The sequence below is a fragment of the Neovison vison genome, chromosome 7 (genome assembly GCF_020171115.1).
Source record: "Neovison vison isolate M4711 chromosome 7, ASM_NN_V1, whole genome shotgun sequence".
NCBI classification, from domain to species: Eukaryota; Metazoa; Chordata; class Mammalia; order Carnivora; family Mustelidae; genus Neogale; species Neogale vison.
Window position 1 is genome coordinate 59,969,184 of NC_058097.1, and position 25,166 is coordinate 59,994,349.

General features: G+C 61.1%; 3 protein-coding genes across 4 annotated transcripts; 2 read left to right on the forward strand and 1 right to left on the reverse strand.

Annotated features, from left to right (window-relative positions):
• The first annotated feature begins 983 nt into the window (after window positions 1–983).
• On the forward strand, window positions 984–6,184 carry FAM71E2 (family with sequence similarity 71 member E2). Its single transcript, XM_044260585.1, has 10 exons — window positions 984–1,133; window positions 1,329–1,483; window positions 1,619–1,877; window positions 2,264–2,288; window positions 2,449–2,513; window positions 2,603–2,703; window positions 2,793–2,845; window positions 2,927–3,003; window positions 3,237–4,572; window positions 5,925–6,184. The coding sequence occupies exons 1-10, from the start codon at window positions 984–986 to the stop codon at window positions 6,182–6,184; spliced, it is 2,481 nt and encodes an 826-aa protein (XP_044116520.1).
• A 2,646-nt stretch (window positions 6,185–8,830) lies between these two features.
• LOC122913938 (cytochrome c oxidase subunit 6B2) lies at window positions 8,831–10,328 on the forward strand. The gene is made up of 4 exons (XM_044260586.1): window positions 8,831–8,968; window positions 9,081–9,210; window positions 9,940–10,040; window positions 10,147–10,328. Exons 2-4 carry the CDS (start codon window positions 9,099–9,101, stop codon window positions 10,198–10,200), a joined length of 267 nt encoding a protein of 88 aa, XP_044116521.1. The 5' UTR covers window positions 8,831–8,968; window positions 9,081–9,098; the 3' UTR covers window positions 10,201–10,328.
• Window positions 10,329–14,881: 4,553 nt separating this feature from the next.
• KMT5C (lysine methyltransferase 5C) lies at window positions 14,882–21,733 on the reverse strand. 2 transcript variants are annotated; one of them, XM_044257605.1, is made up of 9 exons: window positions 21,696–21,733; window positions 19,879–20,116; window positions 19,558–19,723; window positions 19,066–19,175; window positions 18,111–18,274; window positions 17,957–17,976; window positions 16,547–16,683; window positions 16,273–16,451; window positions 14,882–16,058 (listed from the first exon to the last, which is right to left on the reverse strand). In XM_044257605.1, the coding sequence occupies exons 2-9, from the start codon at window positions 19,986–19,988 to the stop codon at window positions 15,565–15,567; spliced, it is 1,380 nt and encodes a 459-aa protein (XP_044113540.1). In that variant the 5' UTR covers window positions 19,989–20,116; window positions 21,696–21,733; the 3' UTR covers window positions 14,882–15,564. The 2 variants fall into 2 exon arrangements, with proteins under 2 accessions (XP_044113540.1, XP_044113541.1); XM_044257606.1 differs by lacking the exon at window positions 21,696–21,733 and having other exon boundaries at window positions 14,882–16,055; window positions 19,879–20,494.
• Window positions 21,734–25,166: the final 3,433 nt, after the last annotated feature.

Here is a 25,166-nt window from a genome sequence, read left to right on the forward strand (position 1 = left end):
CGGAGTTCTGAGTGACTTGTTTTTATTTGTGCCTGTCTATATTATCCAGAATTTCCACAATGACCATGTATTTTGCATGACATATTTAAATAAAATAAACAAACACTTTTTAGAGTGAAAGAATACCAGTCACCACCTTCCCCCGCCAAATAAGCTCTCAGAAGGAGTCAGGAATCACGGCTCACTGAGTGCCTGCTCTGGGCCGTGCCTGAAGTGTGGGGTTTTACTTACACGACCCCCTGAATGAGGCATCATGACCCACTTGACTGGGTGAGGGAAGGTGAGACTGGAGGGGGTTTTTTGGCTATTGTTCAAGGTTACATAGCTAGGGAGAGACAACTGTGATTCTGCCAGAGGTCTGGCTCCTTCCAAAGCGCATGTCTCTCCCTTTCTTTATAACCCACACAGACACAAATTTGTTACAAATGGGGAAACTGAGGCCCAGTGTGGGTATGAGTCTTACTCAAGGTCTAGAGAAAGGTCAGTGGTGAGTTGGGGCTGTACTCGGGCCTCCCTTCTTAAGAGTCAGAAACTCTTTAGTTAATTATCCATTTACAATATCCAAGAGAGCAGTTCCCCCACTCCCTGGCTCGGGGACCCCCCACAAGGGTCCTGTGTTTTCACTAGTTTGGGTCTGGACTGGGGCTTCTGAGCCACAGGCCCTAAGCCACATCCTGGAGTCAGGAACCCATCCGTGCCCCCCAGAGAGTTCCCAGCAAGAGACCTACACGTAGGTGTCTGATGAGGTCACAAAGCCCCTCCACCAGAAGGCTCCTCCCCCAGGCCAGGGCTGACCACCCCCCCTCTGCAGGGCCATGGCCAAGCCCTGGAGAAGCTCCACCTTCTGGAACCGCTGAGCTCCCGCACCTGTGAAGCCCAAAAGGCCAGGACGGGTGGGCTGGGGGACACTGGGCTGGCCATGTGCCCAGGTGCCTGGCTCCCTGATCATGTATCTGTGGTGACCCACCTTTTCTCCAGCCGCCATGAACCGGTTTCGCAACATCAAGCGCATGCAGCCACTCCAGGGACCCTCAAAATGGGTCCCCACTCTGGGCGAGTTGCAGAAGACCCTCCAGAAGGGCGAGTACCTGCCCCTCCGCCCGCTGCCCATGTTCGAGAGTAACTTTGTACAGGTCCCCAGCTTCCTGCACCCTGGGGGCGGAGAGGGGCAGGAGGGGATTGGAAACCCCCCCGGGCTGGGGGATTTGGACCCAGGCAGGCATGAGGTGGGGTGGAGGCGGGGCTCCGGTGGCCAGGGGCTTGGGCGGGGGGTGCTGGAGGACCGCTGGAGAAAGGAGTGGTTCCAGCCCCTCTCCCTGGTCCCCCAGGTGAACAATCGAGGGGCCCCCGTGTACGTGCACCACAGAACCAACCGTCTGACCATGGGTGTGGCTGCCTCCCTGCCAGGCCTGGTACTGCCAGACATCTTGCTGATCGCTGAGCGCGGAGAGGGCAGGGAGTGCTCCAACCTCGTCCTCACCAGGTGCCTCCATCCCCCCCAGCGGCCCCAGGCAGTGCTCCCACCTGGTCCTCATTGGGTGCCTCCATCCCCCCATCTGTTCCTGCTCTGTCCCATCTCCTGCTCTGCCATTGGCATCTCCTGCTCCTCCACCCCCAGGATGCTCCCGCTGGACCTGGCCCACCTCTACGTGCATGACCTGTCTGCCTGCCGCCTGAAGCTACGCCTGGTCACAGGTCGCTACTACTACCTGGAGCTGGATGCCCCTGGTAATGAGCTTGGCTTTCTGTTTGACCGCTGGATCCGTCTCATCAACCTACTCCATGAGCCAGCCACAACCTGGGCCCCCAGGACCCTGAGCACACCAACCATGGGCCTGGTCCATGTGGTACCCCCTGCCTCCACCTGGCGCCTCCAGGTAGGTACTGCCCCCCACCCTGGGGCAGCTGTGGTTCTAGATCTCAGAACCAAGTCCAACAGCCTGCAACCCAGAGCCCCAAGAAATGAGGCCAGGGTCCTGGATGACAGAGGAGGGCCTGGGACCTGCACTCCTGGATCTGAGGGAGGAGGGGCTGTGTGTCGACTCCTGGGTCTGAGGGAGGAGAGGCTGGGAGATGGACTCCTGGTTTAGGGAGGAGGAGGCTGGGGGCCTAGATTCCAGGGTTTGCAGGAGCAGAGGACAGGATCCCTGAGTCCTGGGAGAGGGATGGGCTGGGGTCCTGGAGTCTTGGGCTGAGTAGGTAAGGGAGATGTGGAAACCAGGAGAAGGCCACCCCTCCTCACTGTCCCCCTTCTTGTCCGCAGGCCCAGCCCCAGTCCAAACGTTCAGGTGAGCAGGCTCAGTGTCCATCAGGCTCTCCCCTGCTTCTCAGCATCTTCTGCACCAGGCATGGTCTGACCTTCCCCTTCTTCCCTGGCCAAGCCCCCCGCGCGTCTCCTTGTGTCCTCCCTGTCCGGGACCTTGACTCAAAGCATCCCCTCCTCTGCAGTCATGATTGCCGAGCCCACATTTCCTTACAAGTTGATGGCATCTCAGAGACAGAAGAAGACCAAGGTGAGCATGCTGGGCAGGCTTGGCCGTGGAGGGATGGGGCAGGGATACTGGGCTCCCTCACTGCCCCCCATCCCTCCTTCCACTGTCAGACCCTCAAGCGCAGATTCAAGTCTCAGGCCGTGGGCGATTCTGTGCCTCTTATCTGGTCGCATGCAGAGCATGCTCAAGCTAAGAAGAAACCTACAGAAAAGTAGGCTGGGGGTCTGGCTCCTGGGGGGAGGCAGGGGAAGGCTGAGGACCCAGTGCCAATGCCATCAGTCACATCATGTGGTCCTACAGGTCCCAACCAAAACTCTACTTGGACACATCTCAGATGAAAATCCAGGTTTCTGGTGAGCACACCCCCCACATGTGTGGATCCCCAAAATTCTGGCCCTTCGGCTGAAAGCTCAGACTACTTTCTTTCCATCCAGAGAAGCCCAGCATCACCATCCGTACCATCTTCAGCATCATTTCCAACACCATCAACCACACACAGTCCTCTTCCAAGGCAGCTATATACTGGGGGCCCAACTCTTGGTCTGAGGGAGGAGGGACTGGGAGTTTGGACTCCTGGGTCTGAGTGGGGAGGAGGGACTGGGAGCGGTCTGAGGGAGGAGGAGCTGTGGTCTGGACTCCTGGGTCTGAGGGAGGAGGTGGGGCTGAGGCTCTGGTCTCCTGGGTCCTGGGTCTCAAGCTTTCTCTGGTCCTGATCATCCTTCCCGTTTCTCGGCCCGTCTCCAGGGTCACTCATCTGACTCAGAGGTGGGCACGGTCCTCGGAGGCTTAGTGGAGACCCCTGTCCGGTGCATCTCGGAGGACAGCCAGGAGCCTTCCCTGGTGGGCTCCTATGACTGCTTGGACGCCTACCTGTGGCAGCAGGATGTTGAAGACCTGATGGACCCGGATACCAGCACCTTGTCTTCTTCCTCCTTCAGCCCCGCCCCTGGCCCTCCAGCCTTCTACTTCCCTCATGCTTTACCCTCCGGCCGGAAGCACAAGGAAAGGGCTGGGCAGAGGCCGCGGCCATCGCGCTCCCAGAAGTCCCCATCTACCCGGGCCACCTCTTCGAGGGTTCCATTCATCCTCGACCAGTCCAAGAAGGTCTCGGCAGTGCGCGCCCCATCCCAGAAGACCTCAGCTGCCCCTGGCCCATCCCGGAGGGTCCCCACTGCACCTGGTGCTCCTCAGAAGGTCCCCACTGCGCCTGGTGCCCCTCAAAAGCTCCCAGCAGCACGGGGCCCATCTCGGAAGGCAACACCTGTAGTGACCACCTCCCCGAAGGCCCCACCAGCTCACGGTGCATCCCGGAAGCCTCCAGCTACCTCGGCTGTTTCTCGGAAGGCCCAAGCCATACCTGCCCCATCTCGGAAGCCCCCACCTATGTTGGCTAGTCCTCAGAAGCCTCCAGCCATACCTTTCCTGTCTCAGAAGTCCCCACCCACCCTGGCTCTTCCCCCAAAGGCCGTGTCCCCCACTCTCCAAAGGAAGAAATCTTTGTTCATCCCTACCCCATCCCAGAAGGCTGTGACCTCACCTAGTCGGTACAAGATGACCCCGGAGAGGGCTGATTTTGGCCTGGGGCCCGAGAAAGGTCCTAGAAGGGATGTAGCTGAGAGAAGGAAGCAGGAAGGGGCACCCCAGCCCATGTTGTTCGTGGGCACCCAGGAGATGGATGTACTGGAGACGAGGACCCAGAAGACATCCATGGAGCTGCCTTTCACCACCACGAAGAAGCAGTCAGAGGAAGTCATGATCAGCAAAGCCCGGGAGATCACCCTGGATGGCCTGAAGGGCCGGGGCTTGCTGGAGGACAAGGTCCACAGAAAGAAGGAGAAGATATCCCTGGACATGCCTGGCTTCAAATCCAAGGAGAGGGGAGAGCAGCACAGGTGGCTCAAGACCCAGGAGCTGGCCATCGAGGGAGGCCCAGAGGAGCAGAGCAGGCCCTTCTCGGTAGAAGGCCTCACGCTCGCCAAGATGATGATCATGGCCAACTGCAAGGAGCCCCCCCAGAGACAAGCTGCAGTCGGCCTGCCCTCCTGGCTCTCAGCTCCCCACGCATCTATGTCAGCAGAGGGTACAGGGCCCTTCAGTCCCTGTTCTGCACCCTTGTCAGAGAGGAAACCAGTGGCAGCTAGGAAGCAGTCCCCATTGGGTTCCTGGGCGCCCTCGTCAGAGAGGAAACCGATGGCAGTTAGGGAGCAGTCCCCAGTGGGCTCCTGGGCGCCTTCGATGGAGGGGACCATGGCGGGGTTTAGGGAGCAGTCCCCATTGAGCTCCTGGGCACCCTCAATGGAGGGGCCCTCAGTGGAGGGTAGGGAGCAGTCCCCGGTGGGCTCATGGGTGCCCTCGCCAGAGAGGAAACCAGTGGCAGTTAGGGAGCAGTCCCCGGTGGGCTCCTGGGCACCCTCGACAGAGGGGACCTCAGTGGGGGGTAGGGAGCAGTCCCCGGTGGGCTCATGGGTGCCCTCGCCAGAGAGGAAACCAGTGGCAGTTAGGGAGCAGTCCCCAGTGGGCTCTTGGGCACCCTCGATGGAGGGGACCTCAGTGAGGGGTAGGGAGCAGTCCCCGGTGGGCTCCTGGGTACCCTCGCCAGAGAGGAAACCAGTGGCAGTTAGGGAGCAGACCCTGGTGGGCTCCTGGGCACCCCTGATGGAGGAGACCTCAGTGGGGGGTAGGGAGCAGTCCCCAATGGGCTCCTGGGTGCCCTCGACAGAGGGGACCTCAGTGGGGGGTAGGGAGCAGTCCCCGGTGGGCTCCTGGGTGCCCTCGCCAGAGAGGAAACCAGTGGCAGTTAGGGAGCAGTCCCCAGTGGGCTCTTGGGCACCCTCGATGGAGGGGACCTCAGTGAGGGGTAGGGAGCAGTCCCCGGTGGGCTCCTGGGTACCCTCGCCAGAGAGGAAACCAGTGGCAGTTAGGGAGCAGTCCCCGGTGGGCTCCTGGGCACCCTCAATGGAGGGGACCTCAGTGGGGGTTAGGGAGCAGTCCCCAGTGGGCTCCTGGGTGCCCTCGCCAGAGAGGAAACCAGTGGCAGTTAGGGAGCAGTCCCCAGTGGGCTCCTGGGCACCCTCGACAGAGGGGAACTCAGTGGGAGGTAGGGAGCAGTCCCCGGTGGGCTCCTGGGTGCCCTCGCCAGAGAGGAAACCAGTGGCAGTTAGGGAGCAGTCCCCGGTGAGCTCCTGGGCACCCTCAACAGAGGGGACCCCAGCGGGGGGTACACAGCAGTCCCCAGTGGGCTCCTGGGTGCCCTTGATGGAGGGGACCTCCGTGGGGGGTAGGGAGCAGTCCCCAGTGGGCACCTGGGTGAAGGGGAAAATACATCGGTGGGCAGAGAGGAGCAGGCATCAGTGGGCAGAGGAGAAAGCAAATGTGGAGGAGCTGTCCCAGGACACCATGGGGCCTTCTGAGGTGCCCTACCTCCCTGAGCAGGAGATGGGCAGTGTCTCCAGCAGCCAGAAGATGGACAATGTCTCCCTGTCTCCCACCCCTTTGCCTGCATCAGAGGGGGAGGATACAACCCGGTCGCCAACCTCACTGACCCCCGTGTCAGAAGTGGGAGCTGGGGTGTCCCCACCGCTCAGCAGCATATCTCAAGAGCCTCTCGAGCCCAAGGAGATGTCAGACCTCAGCCCTGTGACCACGACGGGGCTGTCTTCAGTGGGTGTCTCACCCTCACCCTTGGAAGTTGAGAGCGGGACAGACCTGGCTGCCAGCGGGGATAAGGAAGAGGAACAGGATGTCTTCAGCCCTTCAGCCAGGTACTTGGGGTGATGACTGATATATTCCATCAACCCCATTCTCTGCCAGGTGGAGGATCACGCCCTCTTTTCTCACTTTTATTCATGGACTTGGTTTTTAGTGAGTGTTGACTTTGTGCTAGGCATTGTTCTAAGTACTGGGAATTCAGCACTGAGCAATTTGGGGAGTATATGCCCTTGCCATCTTGTGTGTAGAGCCCAGAGATGCTGTTTAACCTCCTGCAATGCACAGGCTCTTCCTCCAACCCCACCCCCAGCGAAGAATGATCCACACAAACTATCAGTAGTGATGAAGTTAGGAATCCTGACAATAAAAACTAAGGCAATTATATTGTATGATATAAGCTGGTAGCTCCATGGGAAGACAGTACAGGAGGGCGGACTAGGTGTGAAGGTAGGCAGCCTCCAGAATGGGACTGATGGGACTGGTGGATCCGGGAGGGCCTCAGGGAGCTGATGTCACTTGTAAAAGACTTGGAGGAGAAGAGGGAGGGTTCCGTGCACACATCTGGGGAAGTTATGAGTGTGCAGTATGTTGACCAAGAGTGAGTTCCAGGGGGCTCCAGAGAGAAGAATGCCATTAGAAGAGTCAGGGAACTGGTGGCGATCACAGGAGACCTTGCCGGGGGGGTTTAAGAACTTAGGCTTTGATGCTGATGACTGATCTGGGGGCAGGTGGATTGAGCTAAATAGTTGGGATTCATGTGTGTTAGAAAGGGCTATCTCTGGCCCAAGCATCGAGAAGGTAAGCGGGCAAGGATGGAAGCTGGGAGTTGGCAAGAGGCTGTCGTAGTGATCCAGGCATGAGATGATGTGGATCTGGACACGAGGGGAGGTATTGGAGGTGTTGAGAGGAGACAGGGTTCTAGAGACGCTCTGATGGCTGAGCCAACAGATTGTGTCCATGTGGTATGAAGGGAAAGTGTAAGGGTTGGGGTCTGGGACACTGGGGAAATGCTGTGGCCATTGGCAGCAGTCAGAGAAGCTGTGAATGAAATGGATGGCAGGTAGAGCATCGGGAATTCCATTTTGGACATCTGAATTCCAAGATGTCTGGTGAAGATGTGGGTTAGGTAGCCGGATGCGTGAGTCTCAGGTGACTTGGGAAATCATGGGCTCGGGGATGGCTACTGCAAGTTAGAAGACTAGGGGAGGTCTCTGGCCAGCGAGTGTAAACAAAGCAAGTGTTGGGAAGAGGGGAGACCACAGTAGTGGTGTGCAGAATGGTGAGATACAGACATCCTGGCCACCATGGGAAAAGAGCAGTTGTGTCTAATGCTGCATCTAGGTGGGGGGAGGTGGGACTGAGATGAGGCCTCTGGATTTATCAGCAAGGATTCGATTATTTGTTACATGGTGGTAACAAGTTGAATGGGGCAGGCCTGAAGAGGCACAGAGAGCAGGAGGTCACCTGCCAGGTGATGCTGGCTGAAAGGAGCCAGTTGCAAGGGTCCCTGTTGCGGATGATGCCCTTTTGACAATTGTGGGGCAGACAAATCCCAGCCGACTGGTGGTTGCCAGGAGCTGGGATGGGGAGGGATGGCACATGGGGAACAGGGTCTCCTTGTGGGCTGATGAAATGTTCTGGAGCTCAGAGGTTGTGGTCCCACCACGTGGCAAATGCGACGAATGCCGCTGAACTGTACACTTTAAAATGATTGCAATGGTAAATTTTATGTGATGGGTATTTCCCCACTGTATCCCTACATACCTACCTCTGGGCGTTGGCAAAGAGGGCATTCTGAGGGGAGGAGTAGACAAGCTTTCTGCAAGTGGCTTGCTGCAAGGGGAGGAGGGATGTGGAGAGGCAGCTGGGGTAGGAAGCAGGCGCAAGAGCGATTCTTAAGAGGAGAGTGACCAGAGCGCAGTTGGATGTGGGGTGAATGGTGCACAGCTGGGCTTGGTAGCGACTAGGCAGGAGGAGAGGAGCCTGCAGGCCCGCCGGGCCAGGAAGACGCAATGGGGACCCCGTTCCATCTCATGCTCCGTTTGGGACGGGTTTACTGAGCACTCAGTAAACTGTGGCCTCCAAAGCCTCCTTTGGCTTTCTCTCTCTCTCCAGCATGCTCAGTACCGAGAGCCCTCAATAGCGGGATTCCGGGAACTCGATCTCAGTTGCCAAAGTGTCCAAAGGAGCCCAGCTTGGCCAGGTAGCCCGAGACCCCGCAGACCCGCCCAAGTCCTCGCACCGGAGTCCGGGAGCTCAGACCCCACCCTGGCTCTTTCCTCTTCCTCACAGGCCCCCAGGGTGCTGTGCACCTCTACCACTAAGAAGCAGGGTGCTGAAAAGGCCGGGCGGGGGTATGCTCCCTCTCCGGCAGAGACCAGAGCTATCTATACCTTTATATATTGGGGGGGGGGGCGGGGAGCGGGACGGGGGAGAGCCCGCGGGGTGGCCCAGCTTCGCAGAGATTAAAAGCCTGAGTCAGACTCAGCAAAAGTCGTGCCTGGATGCCTGTGTGTGCGCGGGAGAACCTCAAGAGCTTGGTGCAGCTGGGGGCAGGAGGCGGAAGAGAGGTCCGCGCAGACCCCGCCCCACGCCCTAGAACATCCCCTGCAGCGCAGCGGCTCCAATTGGCTGGGGTCCAGGGGTCCCAGCCAATCCTGCTGGGGGTCGGGTTTCTTGTGAGCTGGACCCGGGAGACTCAGAAGCTACGGGTACCCCTGGACGGTCCCACACCACAGCTGACCCAGTGACACGCTAACATCACTCTGGTGAGGGCAGGGCGGTTGGGCCAGGGGCTGGCCTTCGGGTCGGGGCCAGCAGCGGGGTGTGGGTCGGAACGAGGGGCGCTCCCGAGCGCCACGGAGCCCCCTTCCCACTCAGGAGCTGCCGCCTCCGTGGATGTTGGATGTCGATTCCCAGAAGCCCCCCAAGGGGAAATGGTCGACACCGCCCTTCGACCCGCGCTTCCCCAACCAGAACCAGACCCGAAACTGCTACCAGAACTTCCTGGGTGAGACCTTGCGGGCCAGGTTAGGGGCAGGGGGTGAGAGAGGGGAGGCAGGAAGGGGCGCGCCCCACCTGAAGATGGGGAGAGGGTCGGGGACCCGACTTGGCGGCGGTGACCGTTGGATGGAAGGGAAGGGGACCATCGTCCGCAGGGGCGGGGCCTGGTATGGAGTGGCGAGAACCGAGTCCTGGAGGGGCGGGGCCTGGTCTGGAGGGGGTGGGCCGACGATGGTGGGGCGGGGCCTGGTCGGGAGTGGGCGGGGCCTGGTGTGGAGCGGCGAGGATGGAGCCCTGGAGGAGCGGGGCTTGGTCTGGAGTGGGTGGGCCAACCATGGTGGGCCGGGGTCTGGTCGTGGAGGCGCGCGGCCTGGCGAGGACCGGACCAAGTCCAGGAGCGGGGCAAGGGAGGGCTAGGCGGGGTCTTCCCGGGAGGGGGAGGAACTTGGTCTGACGAGGTAGCGGCGAGGCAGGGAGGGAGGGAGTGAAAGAGAGAGAGAGAGATATACAGAGAGAGGTAGAGAGACAGAGAGAGATACAAAGATGTAGAGATACAGCGCGAGCGCTTGGCCAGGGCCGGGGCCTGGAGTGGAGGGGCGGGATTGAGTCGTGGAGGGCTAGGCCACGGAGGGGGTGGGGCCATTGTTGGGGGCGGTGTGATGGGCGGGGCCAGGCCGGGAGAGCCGGGGCGGGGCCGCAGAGCCACCCCGCCGGCTCGCCGGGCCCCACCCTGCAGACTACCACCGCTGTGTCAAGAGAATGAACCGCCGCGGGAAGAGCACGCAACCCTGCGAGTATTACTTCCGCGTGTTCCACTCGCTGTGCCCCATGAGCTGGGTGAGCAGGCCGGGGGGGCGCCGGCGGCCGGCCGGGGGTGCCGGGTTCCGTGGAGCTGAGCCGGCGCCCTCGGCCTCCTCTCCCACCCCCGCCCGCCCCTTCCCAGGTGCGGCGCTGGACCGAACAGATCCAGGACGGGACCTTCGCCGGCAAAATCTGACGGTCTGAGTGCCGCTCCTCCGAACGATCAGCGCACTGACCCCGCGTCCTGGCGTCTCCCGGAGCCCCGGCCCCAGCTGTACACTCCCCAGTCTCTAAACCACCAATAAAGCTCTGTTGCTGCTGATATTTCTTCTTAATATGTGGTGTGGGGGCTGGAGAAGTCCTTCCTGTGTCAGGGCCCTGCAGCTAGCACTACTGGTGCTGATGGGAGAGGGGGCAGGGGTGGAAGGAGGATCGTGGGGTCTCCAGAGTGGGATGCAGCCCAGCCTCTCCTGCGCCCGCTCCAGTACCTCCAGCAGCCAGCAGCCGCCCCCACACCTGGTCCGCCCTCCATCTCCTCCCTCAGGATCATCCTCCCCTCTTACTTCCCCAAAGGAGTCTTCCTTTGGGACTTACATTCCCAAGTTCTGGGGTGTTGACTGTGTGCCCCCCAGCGCTGACCCCAACTATCCCTCTCCGTCTCTAGACCCTTTACCAGCTATTCACCACTCTACGTCACTCCCCCGCCCCCGTCTGACTCCCATTCCCCCCCAAGTACACTCTGTCCTCACGCTGGAGCCCCTCCCAGCAGTCTTCTGTAGGCCCCGCTGTCCTTTCAGCACTGCTCCCAGGCCAGAGCAGTCTCCTCTGACGTTCTCCAGGATGCTTCTGCAGGATGCTCCGGGCTCCTGTCTGGATAATGCTTTGCTCCTGCCCCATCCAGGCACTGGATCTGCCTTCAGCCAGCCTCAGAGGTGGCAGCATTGATTCCAAATGCCCCTTGAAATGTCACCTGTCTAACCACCCGCCCCCCTGCTGTCCTCCTTCCAACCTGCCACCCCCTAACAAGGCTGAGGAGTCACCCTTCATAAGCACAGAGCCCTGGGATTCTAGCCTGGGCCTGAGTCCTGGGCAAGGGGAGGACTGGATCCCACTGTTCCTCCCAGAAGCTGTACGCTTCTTGAACAGCCTGGACCCACACTCTGCCTGAAGTAGTCTCAAGAGGCCTGTTCAATCCTGGGGTTCAAAGGTGGCTATTACTAATCATAACACCTGAACAAGTCTCTTGACCTGTGTGCACCTCAGTTTCCCCAGCTGTAAACCCAGATGATGCAGAGTCCTATTACCAGGAGAGGTGGGTTGATGGGAGGGGCTGAGTGGACTCAGGGGAGGACTGGCTCAATCCTGCTCCTCACTCCTCCCATCCCCCTTGATGACTTCTCCCACCCTTGCATACCCTCTACACTGCCCTCATCACCCCATCCAGGGCACACCCCCGGTGTCTCATATGCTGGGATGGCAGCACCCAGATATCTTGCCCCAGGACTCCCTTGCTCCAACCACAGCCTGAGAAGCAGGAGGGCACAGGAGGGTGCAGGGTGTGCTGAGAGCTACAGGAAGGGCTAGTGGCTTCCCACTCTAGTGCCTGCGCTGCTGGATCAAGGGACACAGGCAAAGCAGGTCTGAGTCACCGAATGGGGCTGATGGGTGTCTGACACTCAGTGAGGTCACCCAGGTAGCCTCTGACCACAGGGCCTGACACCCACGCAGCCCCAGCCAGCCTCTTGACCTCCCCCAGGGTACCAGTGCCTAGAGTGTTTTGCTGGCTGCCCAGAAGCCACTCCTAGCCTTCCTCTTCCTTTCCATCTTTGGCCCAGGATCCTCCCCACCATCATTCCTCGACCACTTCTGGAACATTTTAAAAATTTTATTTATTTTGGAGAGAGAGAGAGAAGGCACCTGCGCTTGTGTGAGCCGGGGGGAGTGGTAAGGGAGAGAGAGCAGAGCCCCACATGGGGCTCGATCTCACCACCCTGAGACCATGACCTGAGCCAAAATCAAGAGTTAGACCCTTGGGGCACCTGGGTGGCTCAGTGGTTAAAGCCTCTGCCTTCGGCTCAGGTCAGGATCCCAGGGTCCTGGGATCGAGCCCCGCATCGGGCTCTCTGCTCAGCAGGGAGCCTGCTTCCCCCTCTCTCTTTCTGCCTGCCTCTCTGCCTCCTTGAGGTCTCTGTCTGTCAAATAAAATAAATAAAATCTTAAAAAAAAAAAAAAAAGAGTTAGACCCTTAACTGACTGAGCCACCCATGTGCTCCTCTTCTGGAAGATTCTTAAAAATATATATTTTAGTTATTTATTTGAGAGAGAAAGCATGAGAGAGGGGGAAGGGTCAGAGGGAAAATCAGATTCCAGGATTGTGACCTGAGCCCCAGGCAGACACTTGACTGATCCACCCAGAAGCCCCATTCTGGAACATTCTTTACACTCTGCCTCCACGGTCCTGTGGATGCCGGATCCCAAGGCAGGATCTACACCAACATCGCTGCGAACTCCCAGGCCCCAAACTCTGAACACCTGTTCCACTGCTCCTCTACCAGCTCCTCGGAAGCACCTGATGTCAGCCTCACGGACCTGCAGCAGCCTGACCGGCTGGAGGAAACTGAGGCCTCTCACTAGTTCTCCCCCTCCCAACTGCACCCCTGCTATCGCCACCTCCTTCCCCTCTTCCCCCTCGCCCTCAGTCCATCTCTCCTCCTCCCATCTCTGCAGACCTCAGCCAGCTCCTTCCTCCATCTCTGCAGACAGGCTCAGGTGCCTCCGGAGGCTCAGAATCACCAAGGGGCTCAGCAGCCTTCATCCTTTGCTCCCCAAACCCCGAGGCACCCGCTCTCCGCCCCCCCATGGAAGCCGTGTGGTGCAGCTCCAGTCCAGACAGACTCCCTAAACCCTCTGCACCACGGTCATTCACCCCCATGCGGTGATAACACGGGTAGGTCACAGGGCTGCTGGGAGGATGCCGCTGTTAGGAGTTACACAGCCCGGTGTTCTCGGGGTGCATGTGCAGGAGGCTCGGTCTGTGTGGGCGATTCGAGGAACTCAGAATTAGTGCGGCGGTTCAATGCTGGTACCCCACGCCACACCCGACGGTGGCAGCGACGGGAAGCCTGGATCCCTCCTCAACCAAGCTGCTCCAGGCCGGCCGGCCCACCAACAGGGGCCTGGAGTTGCTGGAGCCATCTGGTCAACACACATGGCGTTGGCAGGGTAGGAGAGCACCCCCCCCCCCAGGAGACACGTGGGCCCAGGACTGGGGCGCCGGCCTGGGGAGCACCTGGCTCTGCTGCCCTCCTAGCCACCAGAGAGGACAGTGAGCTGGGGAGAGGAGAGAGCAGAGCACAGCCCTTGTCCTGGGAGCTGCAGTTACTTTGTTTCTCACAGCTCCTTCTTTCCTTCATCTCAGGGTCTTCCCCTTGTCCTCCCTCAGGCTGCCTGCATCATATGGGGCTCTAGGACCCAAGGCCTGCGGCCCTTATTACCCCCGCCCCTGGGGCCTGAGCCACCAGGGGGAGCTCCTGATGCCAAGCCCTCCAGGTCCTGACACTTTCCTGGACTCAACGTGGGCTCCGCGCATTTCCCAGTGGCTCTGGGCTGGGGGCCCTTATGGGGGCGGGGCTGGTCAGGGCGGAAACTGCCAGCAAGGTGGATGCTGCAAGCCATCTATGAAAGGGGCCGCAGTTCCTGCCCTGGAGGTCTTCCCTGACTCTCAGCAGGGGTGGCCTTGGCCCCAAGGGGCCATTGGGAAAGGTCAGGAAACACCTTTGTCACAACTGGTGCTCCTCAGCCTACAACACACACGTCAGCTGGCTCAAGATGGAGGCCATGCCTCTGATCTCTGCTTTTGGGGTTCGAGACACTCTTGAGAATCAGAGCAAGGCTTCAAACCCTCTTCCCTGAGAAGAACCCACAGGCACATGTGCACTTGCTACATTTAAAGCAGAATTTCCAGAGGTTCTTGCCACCCTGTGGCCGTCTGGGAGGCGGCTCCCAGCTGGCCACCCTGTGGCCGTCTGGGAGGCGGCTCCCAGCTCTGAGCCCTGTCCAGAAGCCTCGGTGAGGGCACCTGCTTGCCAGTCCGGGCGGAGGCCCCTTTCTTTACAGAAGCCATCCCTCTGCGTTCTCTTCTCCTTCCTCGTTAACAGGAGGGAGGAAATGACCATGGGCACTAGGAGCCACAGGGAGGAGAGATGGGCTCTCTCACTATCTCCTGAAAGGAAGGGGGGGGCCCTCTGCAGATGGAAGGAACTGGAGAAAGGTTACAGCTCTGCTGGGTCCCGCCCCTCCCACCGCTCAGCCCCCAGCCCCACCTGATGCTCCGGAGAGGGAAGGCCTCAGGCCCGCACCACCTGAGCTCACTGGTCTAGAGAGCTGTCCTCATTTCTTGGGCACCTCCTGTGGTGGAGGGGAGAATGAGGTGGGGCGGCAGAATCCCCACGGACCTGGGTCCTGAGCAGCTTGAGCAGGCCCACTGCCCTGGTCCCCCAGAGCTGGGCCGACAGCACACAGACGAGGGTGCGGGCGCAGCTGACTTCAGAGGGGTGGCCGGGCCCCCTGTGTCGGGGGTGGGGGGGCCGGTAGCGAGTCCCTCTTCTTGCCGGAATGTCACCTTGTCTGAACGATGGCAGGCGTCCTCTCTCACGTGGGGCCCTCTTCAGAAGCACGCTTCAGGCTGAGATGTGACTCTCACCTCTGTCCCCCGCCATCCCCAGCGACAGCCTGTGGACCCTTCACCCTTCTGAACTCAGAGGCCCCCAGAGCCCTGGCCACCTCCCCCCGGCCTGGTCTCCCCAGCAGGGCTGAGGGTCTTAGCAGGCTGACAACATCCCCTCAAAATGTCAATCAAAATGAAAAGCTACAAAGGGTGCTGCTTATAACAAGGTTTTAATAAAATAAAAAGTTCAAGTGCTTCCAATCCCCCAACATACCCCATTCTGGTGTGGGGGAGGGGAGGGACCCCCCCCACACCCCAGTAGCACCAGGGATAGCACCATGAGAAAGATGAGGTCGCATCCGGCCTCCCTGAGACCCCCCCCCCCAAGCTGGTGAGGATGTGTCCCAGACAGCCCCTTGCCTCAGACAGTCGCAGAGCCAGGAGCAAGCCCACTCCTCTCCCCTCTGTCATGCGGTCTCTAGGCAGTGCCACCCTGGGTCAGCTCTGTTGCCTCCTGAGGCCTGGGCTTCTGGGGAGATGCCACAGGGCGGCCCCTACCCCTTATGGCTTTGCTCCCTGGGCAGGAAGGAGGTGGGTGGGGAAGGGAGCAGCTCCTGCAGTCCTGAGGCTGGAGTTGGGGTAGGAAGGCAGCAGCAGCCACGGTACCCTGCTGGGGTGGGGGTGGCTCAGGGGACAGCAGTCACAAAGGGTCAGGGGTCACACCCCCGGGTGTCCCCAAACCATCCCAGCCCAGGGCAGAACTGTGCTGGGGCCTAGGGCCAGCCAATGGCTCCTTCTAGAGGTCAGTGAGTCCCCAAGAACTTGGGGCTCGGAGGGAGGGGGGCTCGGAGGGATTCCTTCCTCTCCTGGCCTGGGGCCTCCCTGTCCAGCCTGTCACGGCCCATCACTGTTGACGTCCAGGTCAATGGAGCCATGGCTGACCACCAGCCTCAGGCGCTTGGGTGGGGAGAAGGGGGCAAAGGCGAGGGCCTGCTTGGGGATGGGGGCAGGGCCTGGGGTCCCAGCCGGGGTGGGGGCAGCAGGTGGGGCTGGAGCCACCCGGCTCAGGTCCACACGCACAACGTAAGGCAGCCCGTAGCGCCGGGCCCAGTGCCAGTCCTGCTGAGGGGCCCAGTGGGCACGGGGGGCTGGGCCCAGGGCCACCAGGGCCTCTGCACGCAGGCAGCAGCGGGGGCCACAGCCGCCCCACTGGTGCAGGGAGACACGGGCAGCGCGGAGAACGGGGGGCGCTGGGGCCCGCCGCCGCTGAGGGCGTCGGCGCCTCCGGGGCCGCACTCGGAGTGGGGGCTGCGGCAGCCACTGGAGCCAGAGGGGCGAGGCTTCCGGGCGAGCACCACAGGGCAGAGGGCAGCAGGGCTGGCAGGCTGCTGTGGAGGCCCGGGGGGGGGGGGTGCAGGGGAGAGAATGGAGCATGAGCTGGGCTCTGGCAAATCCCCCCCCCACCACCAAGGGCAATGGCAGGTGGTGGCAGGACAAGGGGGGCATGGGGGCGACGGAAGTCAGGAGCTGGCAGCACAGATAGGTGGGCAGGGGGGCCAGAGGTGGCAGAACAGACAAGGGCGGGACTGGAGGGGTGCTCACCACAGAACGGGTCCCGGCGCAGCGCGGAGAGGTGAGCACAGGCCCTGGGGCCCAGCAGGCGACCACCGCCATCCAGGCCCTGCTGCAGCCTCCTCTTGGTCTCCCGGAGCTCATACTTGTCCAGGGGCCGCGGCGGTAGGAGCTCCCTGGGCTGCAGGCGGAAGGCTCCTTCGCCTTTCCTGGGGTGGCAGGAGGGAGAAGGAAGGAAGCAGGCCTTGAGGAAGCACGTCCTGGTCGCTGCCCTCCTCCCCAGGACCCCTCCTGGGCACCTCACCTCTCACACGTGTAGCATTCACAGTGCTCATTCTTCTCACCAAAGAAGCCCTCCCCATAGAAGCAGGTGACCTCGTCCCCTGGCTCGATGTCCCGGAGCACTTTCACGCAGGCCGCGTTCCCATCTGCGGGCACAAACTGGGGGCCCAGGCTGCTCAGCGCTGGTCCTGGTGGCTGCCGGCCTCCACCCCTCCTAGCCAAGCACACTCCCAGGGCTGGGACTGGGACAGGGACGAGGAGTGGCAGGGGCTGGGAGCCCAGAGTCCTCTGGTGGGGGCATCCCTCCAGGGACTGCCCTCTGCACACATTCCCTGAGCTTCCGCCCATTTGCTGGCCCCCACCCTCCCTGCAGGATGATGATCCAACTGGCCCCTGGCAGTGCACACTGCCTACTCCTTCCTGCACTCCTCCTCTAACCCCCAGACCACCCTAGACCCACAACTGACTCCCTACCAGCCTGTACCCCAGCAGCCAGGTCCAACCTCTGCCAGTCTTGGCCGTCTCCCTTCCCAGTGCCTGTCTGCTTTGCAGCCACAGTCTGTGAGAGCCGCCCGCCCAGGCCCCTCCTGCCTCCTGTCCCTGCCCCAGCCTCCTGCCCCAGCCTCCTGCCCCGATCCCACTCCCACCTCCTGCCCCTGCCTCTTGCCTCCGCCTCCTGCTCCTGGCCCCGTTCCTGGTCTGGGAGGAGTGGGACTCCCCTCCGTGCCTGCAGTCTAGCCTCACACGTGCTTGGGGGTGGCTCTCACCACCCACCTACCCTCCTGATCCCCACCGTGCACAGCAGGGTCTTCTGTCCTTGTCCTCTCTATTCCCCCGGACTCCAGCTGGAGCCAGCTTCTCACTCAGTTACACACCAGGTCACACGCCAGCCTCTAGTCCCTCTCCTGCCTGCCAAGCCTGTGGCTCATGGGCTGCCAGGCCATCTCAAAACCCAACCCCATCATTCACCTAGCCAGAGCGTCCATGGTGATGACTTGAGCTCCTCTGTGGCACACAAGGCCAGAGTAACCGTGCCGGGCCTACCTCCTGGCCCTCCACTGAGGTATATCCGTCTGGGATGCCCTGACACGCCTCAGTTTTCCTCCAACACCGAGGAAAATCCTAGTTCTCCTTCAGTGCTGGGCTCTGGCGGGACTTCTGGACAGCCTCCCTGCTCCGCAAGAGGCCAGGCCAGGCCAGGGGGTATCCAGGTGCAGTGGCACTTCCTGTGTCCCCATCACCACGCTCCTCCCTCCTCCCTCCAAGGGCCGCAGCCACAACTCTGGCCACGGCCCCTCCCCCCTCCAATAGCTGCAGGCACAAACGGGGTTGTGGGGCTCCGGCCACTTTCTGGCTAGTCACATGCCGCTCCCCGGGGCCCCCTCATTTCCCCCATGCCCACTCCTCCATTGGGGGGGTCCCCAAGTCTCACCTTGCAGTTGGGTTTGCAGTCTAGAGCATCGAGGGGAGGGTGGGGGAGAAAAGAAACTCAGGTGAGCGGAGGGCTGGGCAGAGCGGGGGTCATCCCCCATTCCTCTCCCTCTCCCCCTCCCCCCACCCCCACCCCGCCCTGCCCCCACCCCCACCATGGTTTATGAAGGCTGCCGGGCCCAGCCACAGCTGTGCACTCCGTTTCCGGGTGGAGTACATGATGCTGAAGTCGTTCTCCCCAGCCCTCAGCAGCCCCTCGTCCGCCTCCCGCAGCTCCGCGATGCAGCCCACCAGCAGTTCCAGCTTCTCATTCTTCTTCCTGCCAAGAGGCCAGGCCGTGGGGCTGTGAGCAGGGCCTCCAACCAGCCCAGTGTCTCAGCAGACGGGGGCCTCCAGGGACCAGGGCACTGGGCCTCCTGCAGGCCGCTGCTGCCACCGTGGTCCTCCTCCTGGCTTTTGCCAATCCACTCACCTCCCTGGGGTGCTTCCTGGATCCAGCATCCTCTGACACAGGATGGTACCCAGACAGGCACCCCTCCTGCTGTCTGCTCGCCCTGGGCTCGTCCTCCAGCCCCAACTGCCCTTGGGTCTCACACAAGTGGTTCTTCTGCCTGGACTCCCCATGAGCGCTAGTAACGCCCTGCAAACTGTCACCCAGCGCCCCACTCCCCTGCCACCGCCATGCTTCAGCAGACTCTCTGGTGGGCCTCTGCTTAGGCCAGTTCCCAAGAACACTCAAAATTCCCTCATGGCTCCTGAAGACCTGAGCAGCTGTGGTCAGGACCTGTGGGTGTACCCAGTGACCACCTGCATTCTAGCTACACCGTACATGGCTGGCAGGGTCCGTCTTGCTCACTGTCCTGTCCCTTACCCAGCAGCAGCCTCTCCTGCCCTGGCCTCCTGCCCCCGTGGGCACAAATGGTACTTCCCCAGCAGTCCCTGGAACCCTGGGGTCCCACGGGGTTCTCATTTCCCACTGGGGCTGCGATAGGCAAAGAGGGTCTGTGGGCCTGGGCCTGGCCTCAGCCGCAGAGGCTTCTCCCCTCGTCTGCAGAGGTCTTCTCTCCCAGCAGCCTCCAGGGCCCTGGTGTGTATGCTCTGGCCTCTTACCAAGCTCTGGTAGACACAATCTTGGCTCCATTTGTCTCCATGGAGTAGCGCGTACAGGGCAGGATGGTGAAGCCGCTTTCAGGCAGGAAGGCTCGGAGGTAGCGATAGATCTGGGGGAGGTGACGGGGTGGGCGGGGTGAGGAGCTGGGGCAGGGTCATCCTCGGCCCTCTCTCTCCTGGGTCCTAGGCCTGCTCTGCCACTGACTTGCTGTGTGGTCTTGGGGACTTCACTTCCCCTCTTGGGGGTCTCAGTTTCCCTGTGCTCCACCTCCGAGGGCCCCCAACTCTCCTAGGATTCTCTGAGCCTCGTCTCAGATGGACCCAATGGCTAGGAAGTTAGGGAGTCTCAGGGGGGAGGGTTGGCGCTTCGCGGAGGGACCTGGAGGCTGGGGCTCCAGAAGCTCAGCCAGGCAGGGTGGAGGACCCAGGACAAGCCGAGGTGATAGGGAGGACACGTGGGCTGAGGGTGGGGGAAGGGAAGGGCGCCCTCACGTGGGTCTTGAGGGCAGCCTCCTGCCGAGGGCCCCGGCTCTGGAAGTAGTGGGCCATCCAGCCTCCCAGCGTCAGGGCCCGGTACGCAGCCTCCAGGTCCCGCTGCCTCAGGAAGGCCTCCAGCGCTGAGCGCAGGTGGTGCTGTCGCCGCAGCGGGGGCACAGGGCTGGGGGAGAGGGCATGCCTGGGTCCCAGGGCCTTGGCCTATTCCCTCCGGGCCTTCCCGGCCCCGCCCCCACCCCCACTCGGGGCTGCCAGGGTGTGGAGGAAGGGAAGGGGTCCCGGCCGGCCCCGGGTCCTCCCTGTCCCAGGCCGCCTCACCTGACGTTCATCTTATGGGTACGGAAGCCGAGGTAGGGGTCCAGGACAAGGCTGGTGGCAAGGTCGTCGTTCTCACACAGCTCTCTGGCTGTCACTCTGTCGGGTCCCATGGTGCCCCACGGACCATGCTGCCTCTGGCCCAGAGTGGAGGGGGCAATGGAGGGGCAGGGGCAGCGCCCCGGGACTCCCACTTCTGAGCTGCACAGGATTTGGCAAGCCTTTTGGTCTCCAGTCTCATCTACAAATCAGGGCGTAAAGCAAGACTGACTTTGCAGGGCCCTCAGCGAGGACGGGATGCAACAAGTACTCCGACAGCGGGGAAGCCCCGAAAGGACGCCCGTCACCGTCATGAGTATCTTCACACTCTGGGGCACAGACACCAGTCCCCCGGCACACACAACCCACACACTCACACGCAGATTCCCTCATGCCCCCTCGCACCCCCCCTACACACGCACGCACGCACGCACACACGCAGGCACAGTCCCTACAGGCCCAGGGAAGACTGATTAATTGGCAGTCAGGGATAACCCTAAAAGCTTAGCCGGGCAGGAGGTGGGAGTCGGGGGAACCCATTTCCACTTCCAGCCCTCACTGAGGAAAAGTCCAAGGCTTCCCACCCTCTAGCACAGACTGTTCCTCCACCCACCCCCACGCTTGTTGGTCTCAGCCTCCACCTCCCTCCCACTCCCCCGTCCTCCCCCCAACCAACAGCTCCTGGGAATCATCAGGAGGCTCTGGGTGAAGCCCCAGGCAGCCTGGAGGTGGGGTGAGGGGAGGGAGAGCGGAGGAGGGATCCCAGCACCTGCTCCCTCTCCAAGGATTCTGGGGGGGGGGTGCTCAGAAGACAAAGGGGGGAAGGGGGGAGAGAAAAGGAATGATATGGAGAGGCAGAACAGGTCTATCAAAAGGGGAGAAAGAAGGGAATTAGCAAAAGGAAACAAAACAAGACCCCTAACCCTGACGGCGGCGGAGGGCCGGCTGGGCATCCAGACCATCCAGACCGCGGTGCTTCAGGGAGAGTCCATGGGGGACCGCAGGGGAGGGGGAGTCGAAGAGGGATCAGCAGCTAGAGCTGGGGAAAGGGGTTCTAGAAAAGACAGGAAGGCTGGGGATGAAGGAGGGGACGCTGAGAGAGGGCGCCGGACTGAGCGGAAGCTGCAAAGAGGGATGTGGGTAAAGACGAAATACACAGACTGCACAGAAGAGCGCTGGGGCCGGGAGAGGGCCGGGGGTGCCTGCTGGACCCGGAGCACGCCGGGGAGGCCTGGACGTCAGGGACGACCTCGCGAAGGCCAGAGTGGAGCCCTGGGGTCGAGGGCAGGTCCCGAGGAGGTGGAGGGGGACAGAGGGGTCCACAGCCGGGCTTGGACAGGCGGAGAAGGGGCAAGTCCTGCCCGTCAGGGAGGAGCGAGCCTGGGGTCCAGGCAGGGACCTGGGCAGGCACTGAGGGTCCAGGAGCGGGGGCTGAGGTCCGCGGCAGCAGTGGGGAAGCAGACGGGGGCCTGGCGGGCAGTGAGAGTGCAGGGGAAGGGCCTGAGGTCCAGGGAGGGGAGTGGAGAGTCGCAGGGCGACCCGAGGGGCCCGCTCACGCCCGGGAGTGCGGGGAGGGGCCTAGGTGAGGAAGCACAGGGAAGCGGCTGGGCACCCGCAGCAGCCTGAGGCCCACCGAAGGGCCGGGAGACGCGGGCGCCTGGACACGAGGAGGGGCCGGGCGGGGCGGGGGACGGTCGGGGCTGGGGGCGACCGCGAGCCAAGGCGGCGCGGGCTGGGGGCCGAGAGGGGGCTCAGAGGTCGGGCCCCGCGCCGCCCCTCACCCGCTTCTCCTCCTCCGCCTCCTCCTCCTCAAGCACCCGCGCCGCCGCCGCCACCACCTCCCACTGCCTGCTCCAGCTCTCGTCAGACACGGACGCCGCGCCTCCCGTCTGCGCCGCCGGGCCCGCCCCACCACCGGCAGCCGGAGGTCCCATTGGTCGAGGCGGCCGCCGCTCCTCAGTGGCTGGGCGCTCTCGCCGCTCCCATTGGCCAAGTCTCGTTCGTCCCCTCCCCGTCGGCCCTCCCGTCAGTGCCCCTACGAAACCCCGCTCCGCCCGCGCCGCTGCCAAGCGCCGCCGACGGCAGCTAATGGCTCCTGTCGCTGTCCTTCCACCGCTGCCATGGAGACTTTTCCCGCCCACTGCCCTGAGTCGACGCCCTCATTGGCCGAGAGCGTCGTGGCTCCAGGCTAAACTCAGGTTTGGGTCAGGTTATTCGGGTCCAAGAGGGGAGGGGGCGGGCCCTGCCGGCTCCATTGCCCGCGTGTGATTGGCCGGCCCTGGAACGGCTCATCCTTCCATAGGCTAAGGCTTCCGCCCGTCACCGCAAGACTCGCGACCGGCCCATTCTCTTTCCCCGGTGAAACCTTCGCGGACCGCGGGCAGAGAGCCGGGGCGGGCACGAGGGGTGGGAGCGCGGCGGCGCCTGGCCGACCCCACCCGGCGGGCCGTTGCCGCGGCGACCAGAGTTTATTGACAGCCCTGCCCGGCTCCCGAGGGCGCGTCGCTCCCGCTCTCTGCTCGACCGCCTTCGCCGCCGCGAGTGCCCCGGGCGATTTCGCGAGCGCCCCGAGAGCTCTGCTGGCAAGAGGGTGGGGGAGGAGCCTGGGAAGCGCGGCCTTTGGAGAGGGCTCCGCGGGGCGGCGCCTCCCGCAGTCCGGATCCCCAACTTGCTCCCACCCTGGAGGCGCACATGATCAGCAATTCACCGCCGCTGCGCCCGGAATAACGAGCTGCGCGCTCGGGGCCGGCGCTCTTTGTTTCGCGCGCCGCGTGTGTCTGGTACGCCGGGAACAGGGCCCGGCACGGGGAGGGCGGCCCCACTGGGAACCGACCGAATGAGCGCGAGGAGGGCGCGGACAATGTCCGCGTCACTCTGTGGCGTCGGGGAGGTGGCTCGCCCTCTCTGGCCCTCGGGCTGGCGCTCGCCGGACAGGGACCACTCGGGCCCTCGGGCTCGCGCTCGCCGGACAAGGACCACCCGGGCCCTCGCTGAGGGTTTCTCCTTAACACCCTCCTAGGTGTCTTCTATCCGCGCTCCCAGCTTCCCTCCCCGCATCTCTGCTTATGCTGTTCCTTGCCCTGCCGGGACGACCCCCTACCCCAGCTCTGACACCGCTCCCCCCAACCGAGGTACCTCCCCCCGCCCCCCAGTAGGGACGGTCACAGCTCCAGAGGGCAGCAGCGGCCAGCAAGCAGAGAGGACTCTGAAAGCTTAGCTCTCTGGCAAAGTCCTAGCAGCGTGTCCGCATCTTAGAGGCGCAGCCCTTCCATCCGCGGGTGTCTGCCCTGGATCAGCACCAGCAAATGTGAGCAGAAGGATAAGCTCCTAACGGTGTTGGTAGGGGTAAAAAACGAAACGGCTTAAATGTCCATCACATGAAAAATGGGTAAATGGATCGTGACACGTTCATACAGGGGAGCACCATACAGCAGCAGTGGAAGGGAGTGAACCGCGCTCCCTATATCCACCCGGACAACCCCAAAGCGTGTTGCTAGCTGCGGAAGTCTGTGTAGCAGAGCGCGAAGTCTTAAAACCCACAACACAAGGGTGGTGTGTGGATGCGTGTTTTAAATGCGTGTAAACGTGCATCAGGTGACAAAAGGAGGAGCGGGACCCGACCCATGACCCCTGCAGGTGGAGGGGAAGGAATGAAATCAGGAAGCCACACGTGACATTGGTATTTGTACTTTTTTTTTTTTTTTTGTAAGCCCAGAGGTGGAAACCATGAGTTCACTATAAACACTATCTGTTGTTTTTCTCTCCGTCAAAAGAATTCATAATATGAATAAAAATTTGACCTGCTGGGCACCTGGATGGCTCCTTTTATGATCCCAGAGTTCCACCTGGGGCTCCCTGCTCAGTGGGGAGTCTGCTTCTCTGCCCCTCCCTTGGCTTGTTCTCTCTCTCAAATAAATTAGTAAAATTTTTGGGGGAAAAAAAAAAAACAAACTTGACCTGCCAATTCCAGGGTTTTATTCGAAAGAAATAACTGAGAAGTGTTAAGATATTTGTATATAAGGGCACCTGAGTGGCTCAGTGGGTTAAGCCTCTGCCTTCGGCTCAGGTCATGATCTCAGGGTCCCAGGATCAAGCCCCACATCGGGCTCTCTGCTCAGTGGGGACCCTGCTTCCCCCTCTCTCTGTCTTCCTCTCTGCCTACTTGTGATCTCTTTCTGTCAAATAAATAAAATCTTAAAAAAAAACCCAGAAAAATAGAAAAACCCTTCATGTCCAACAATATAAGATTGGTCGGATCACAACAGCAAATCCAGCAGACGGAATAACAACAATGTTTAGCGGTTCCTGAGCTCTCAGCATGGGCCAGCGACTTTGCAAATAGCTGTGAGAGGAAAGGGCTGTTATGACGCCCATTGTGTAGATGAGCAAAGTGAGGCTTACAGAGGGGCTTGAACAGGCCAACAGACACCAGAGGTTTACTCTCAGACTCGCGGCTACGGTGCCCACCTAGCATCCTGTGGGTTCTCAACCTCAGATGGCACAGGAAGAGGCACCCCAGAGAAGGAGTGAAGCTTGGACACAAGCCATATCGCAGACGGACTATGAAATCTTGCTGGGTAAAAGGAGCCAGATGCCAAAATTCGAGTATGGAATGATTCCATTTCTTTCTTCTTTTTATTAGTTTTATTATTTTTTAAAGATTTTATGTATTTATTTGGCAGAGAGAGAGAGAGATTGAGACACAAGCAGGGGTATCAGCAGGCAGAGGGAGAGGGAGAAGCAGGCTCCCTGCTGAGCAGAGGGCCGAACATGGGGCTCGATCCCAGAACTCTGGGATCATGACCTGAGCAGAAGGCAGACTTTTAACCTACTGGGCCACCCAGGCGTCCCTCTTTCTTCTTTTTAAACAGATGTATTTATTTTAGAGAGAGTGTGTGCAGGGAGGGGGTGCAGAGCACAGGAAGAGAACCTCCAGCCGACTCCCCACTGAACATGAAGCCCTGCTCAGGGCTTGATCTCACAACCCTGAGATCATGACCTGAGCGGAAATCAAGAGTTGGATGCTTAACCAACTGAGCCCCCCAGTCACCCGGGAATGATTCCATTTCTATGAAATTTCCAGAATAAGTAAATCCATAGACACAGAAAGCAGATTCATGATTGCCAGGGCTGGGCGGGGTTGGGGGGAGGATTAAAGGAGACTGGGGAGGGGCTAATAATAGGTATGGTGTTTCCTTTTTGAATGAAAAGATTCCAGAACTAGAGAATGGTGATGTCACAGAACATCATGC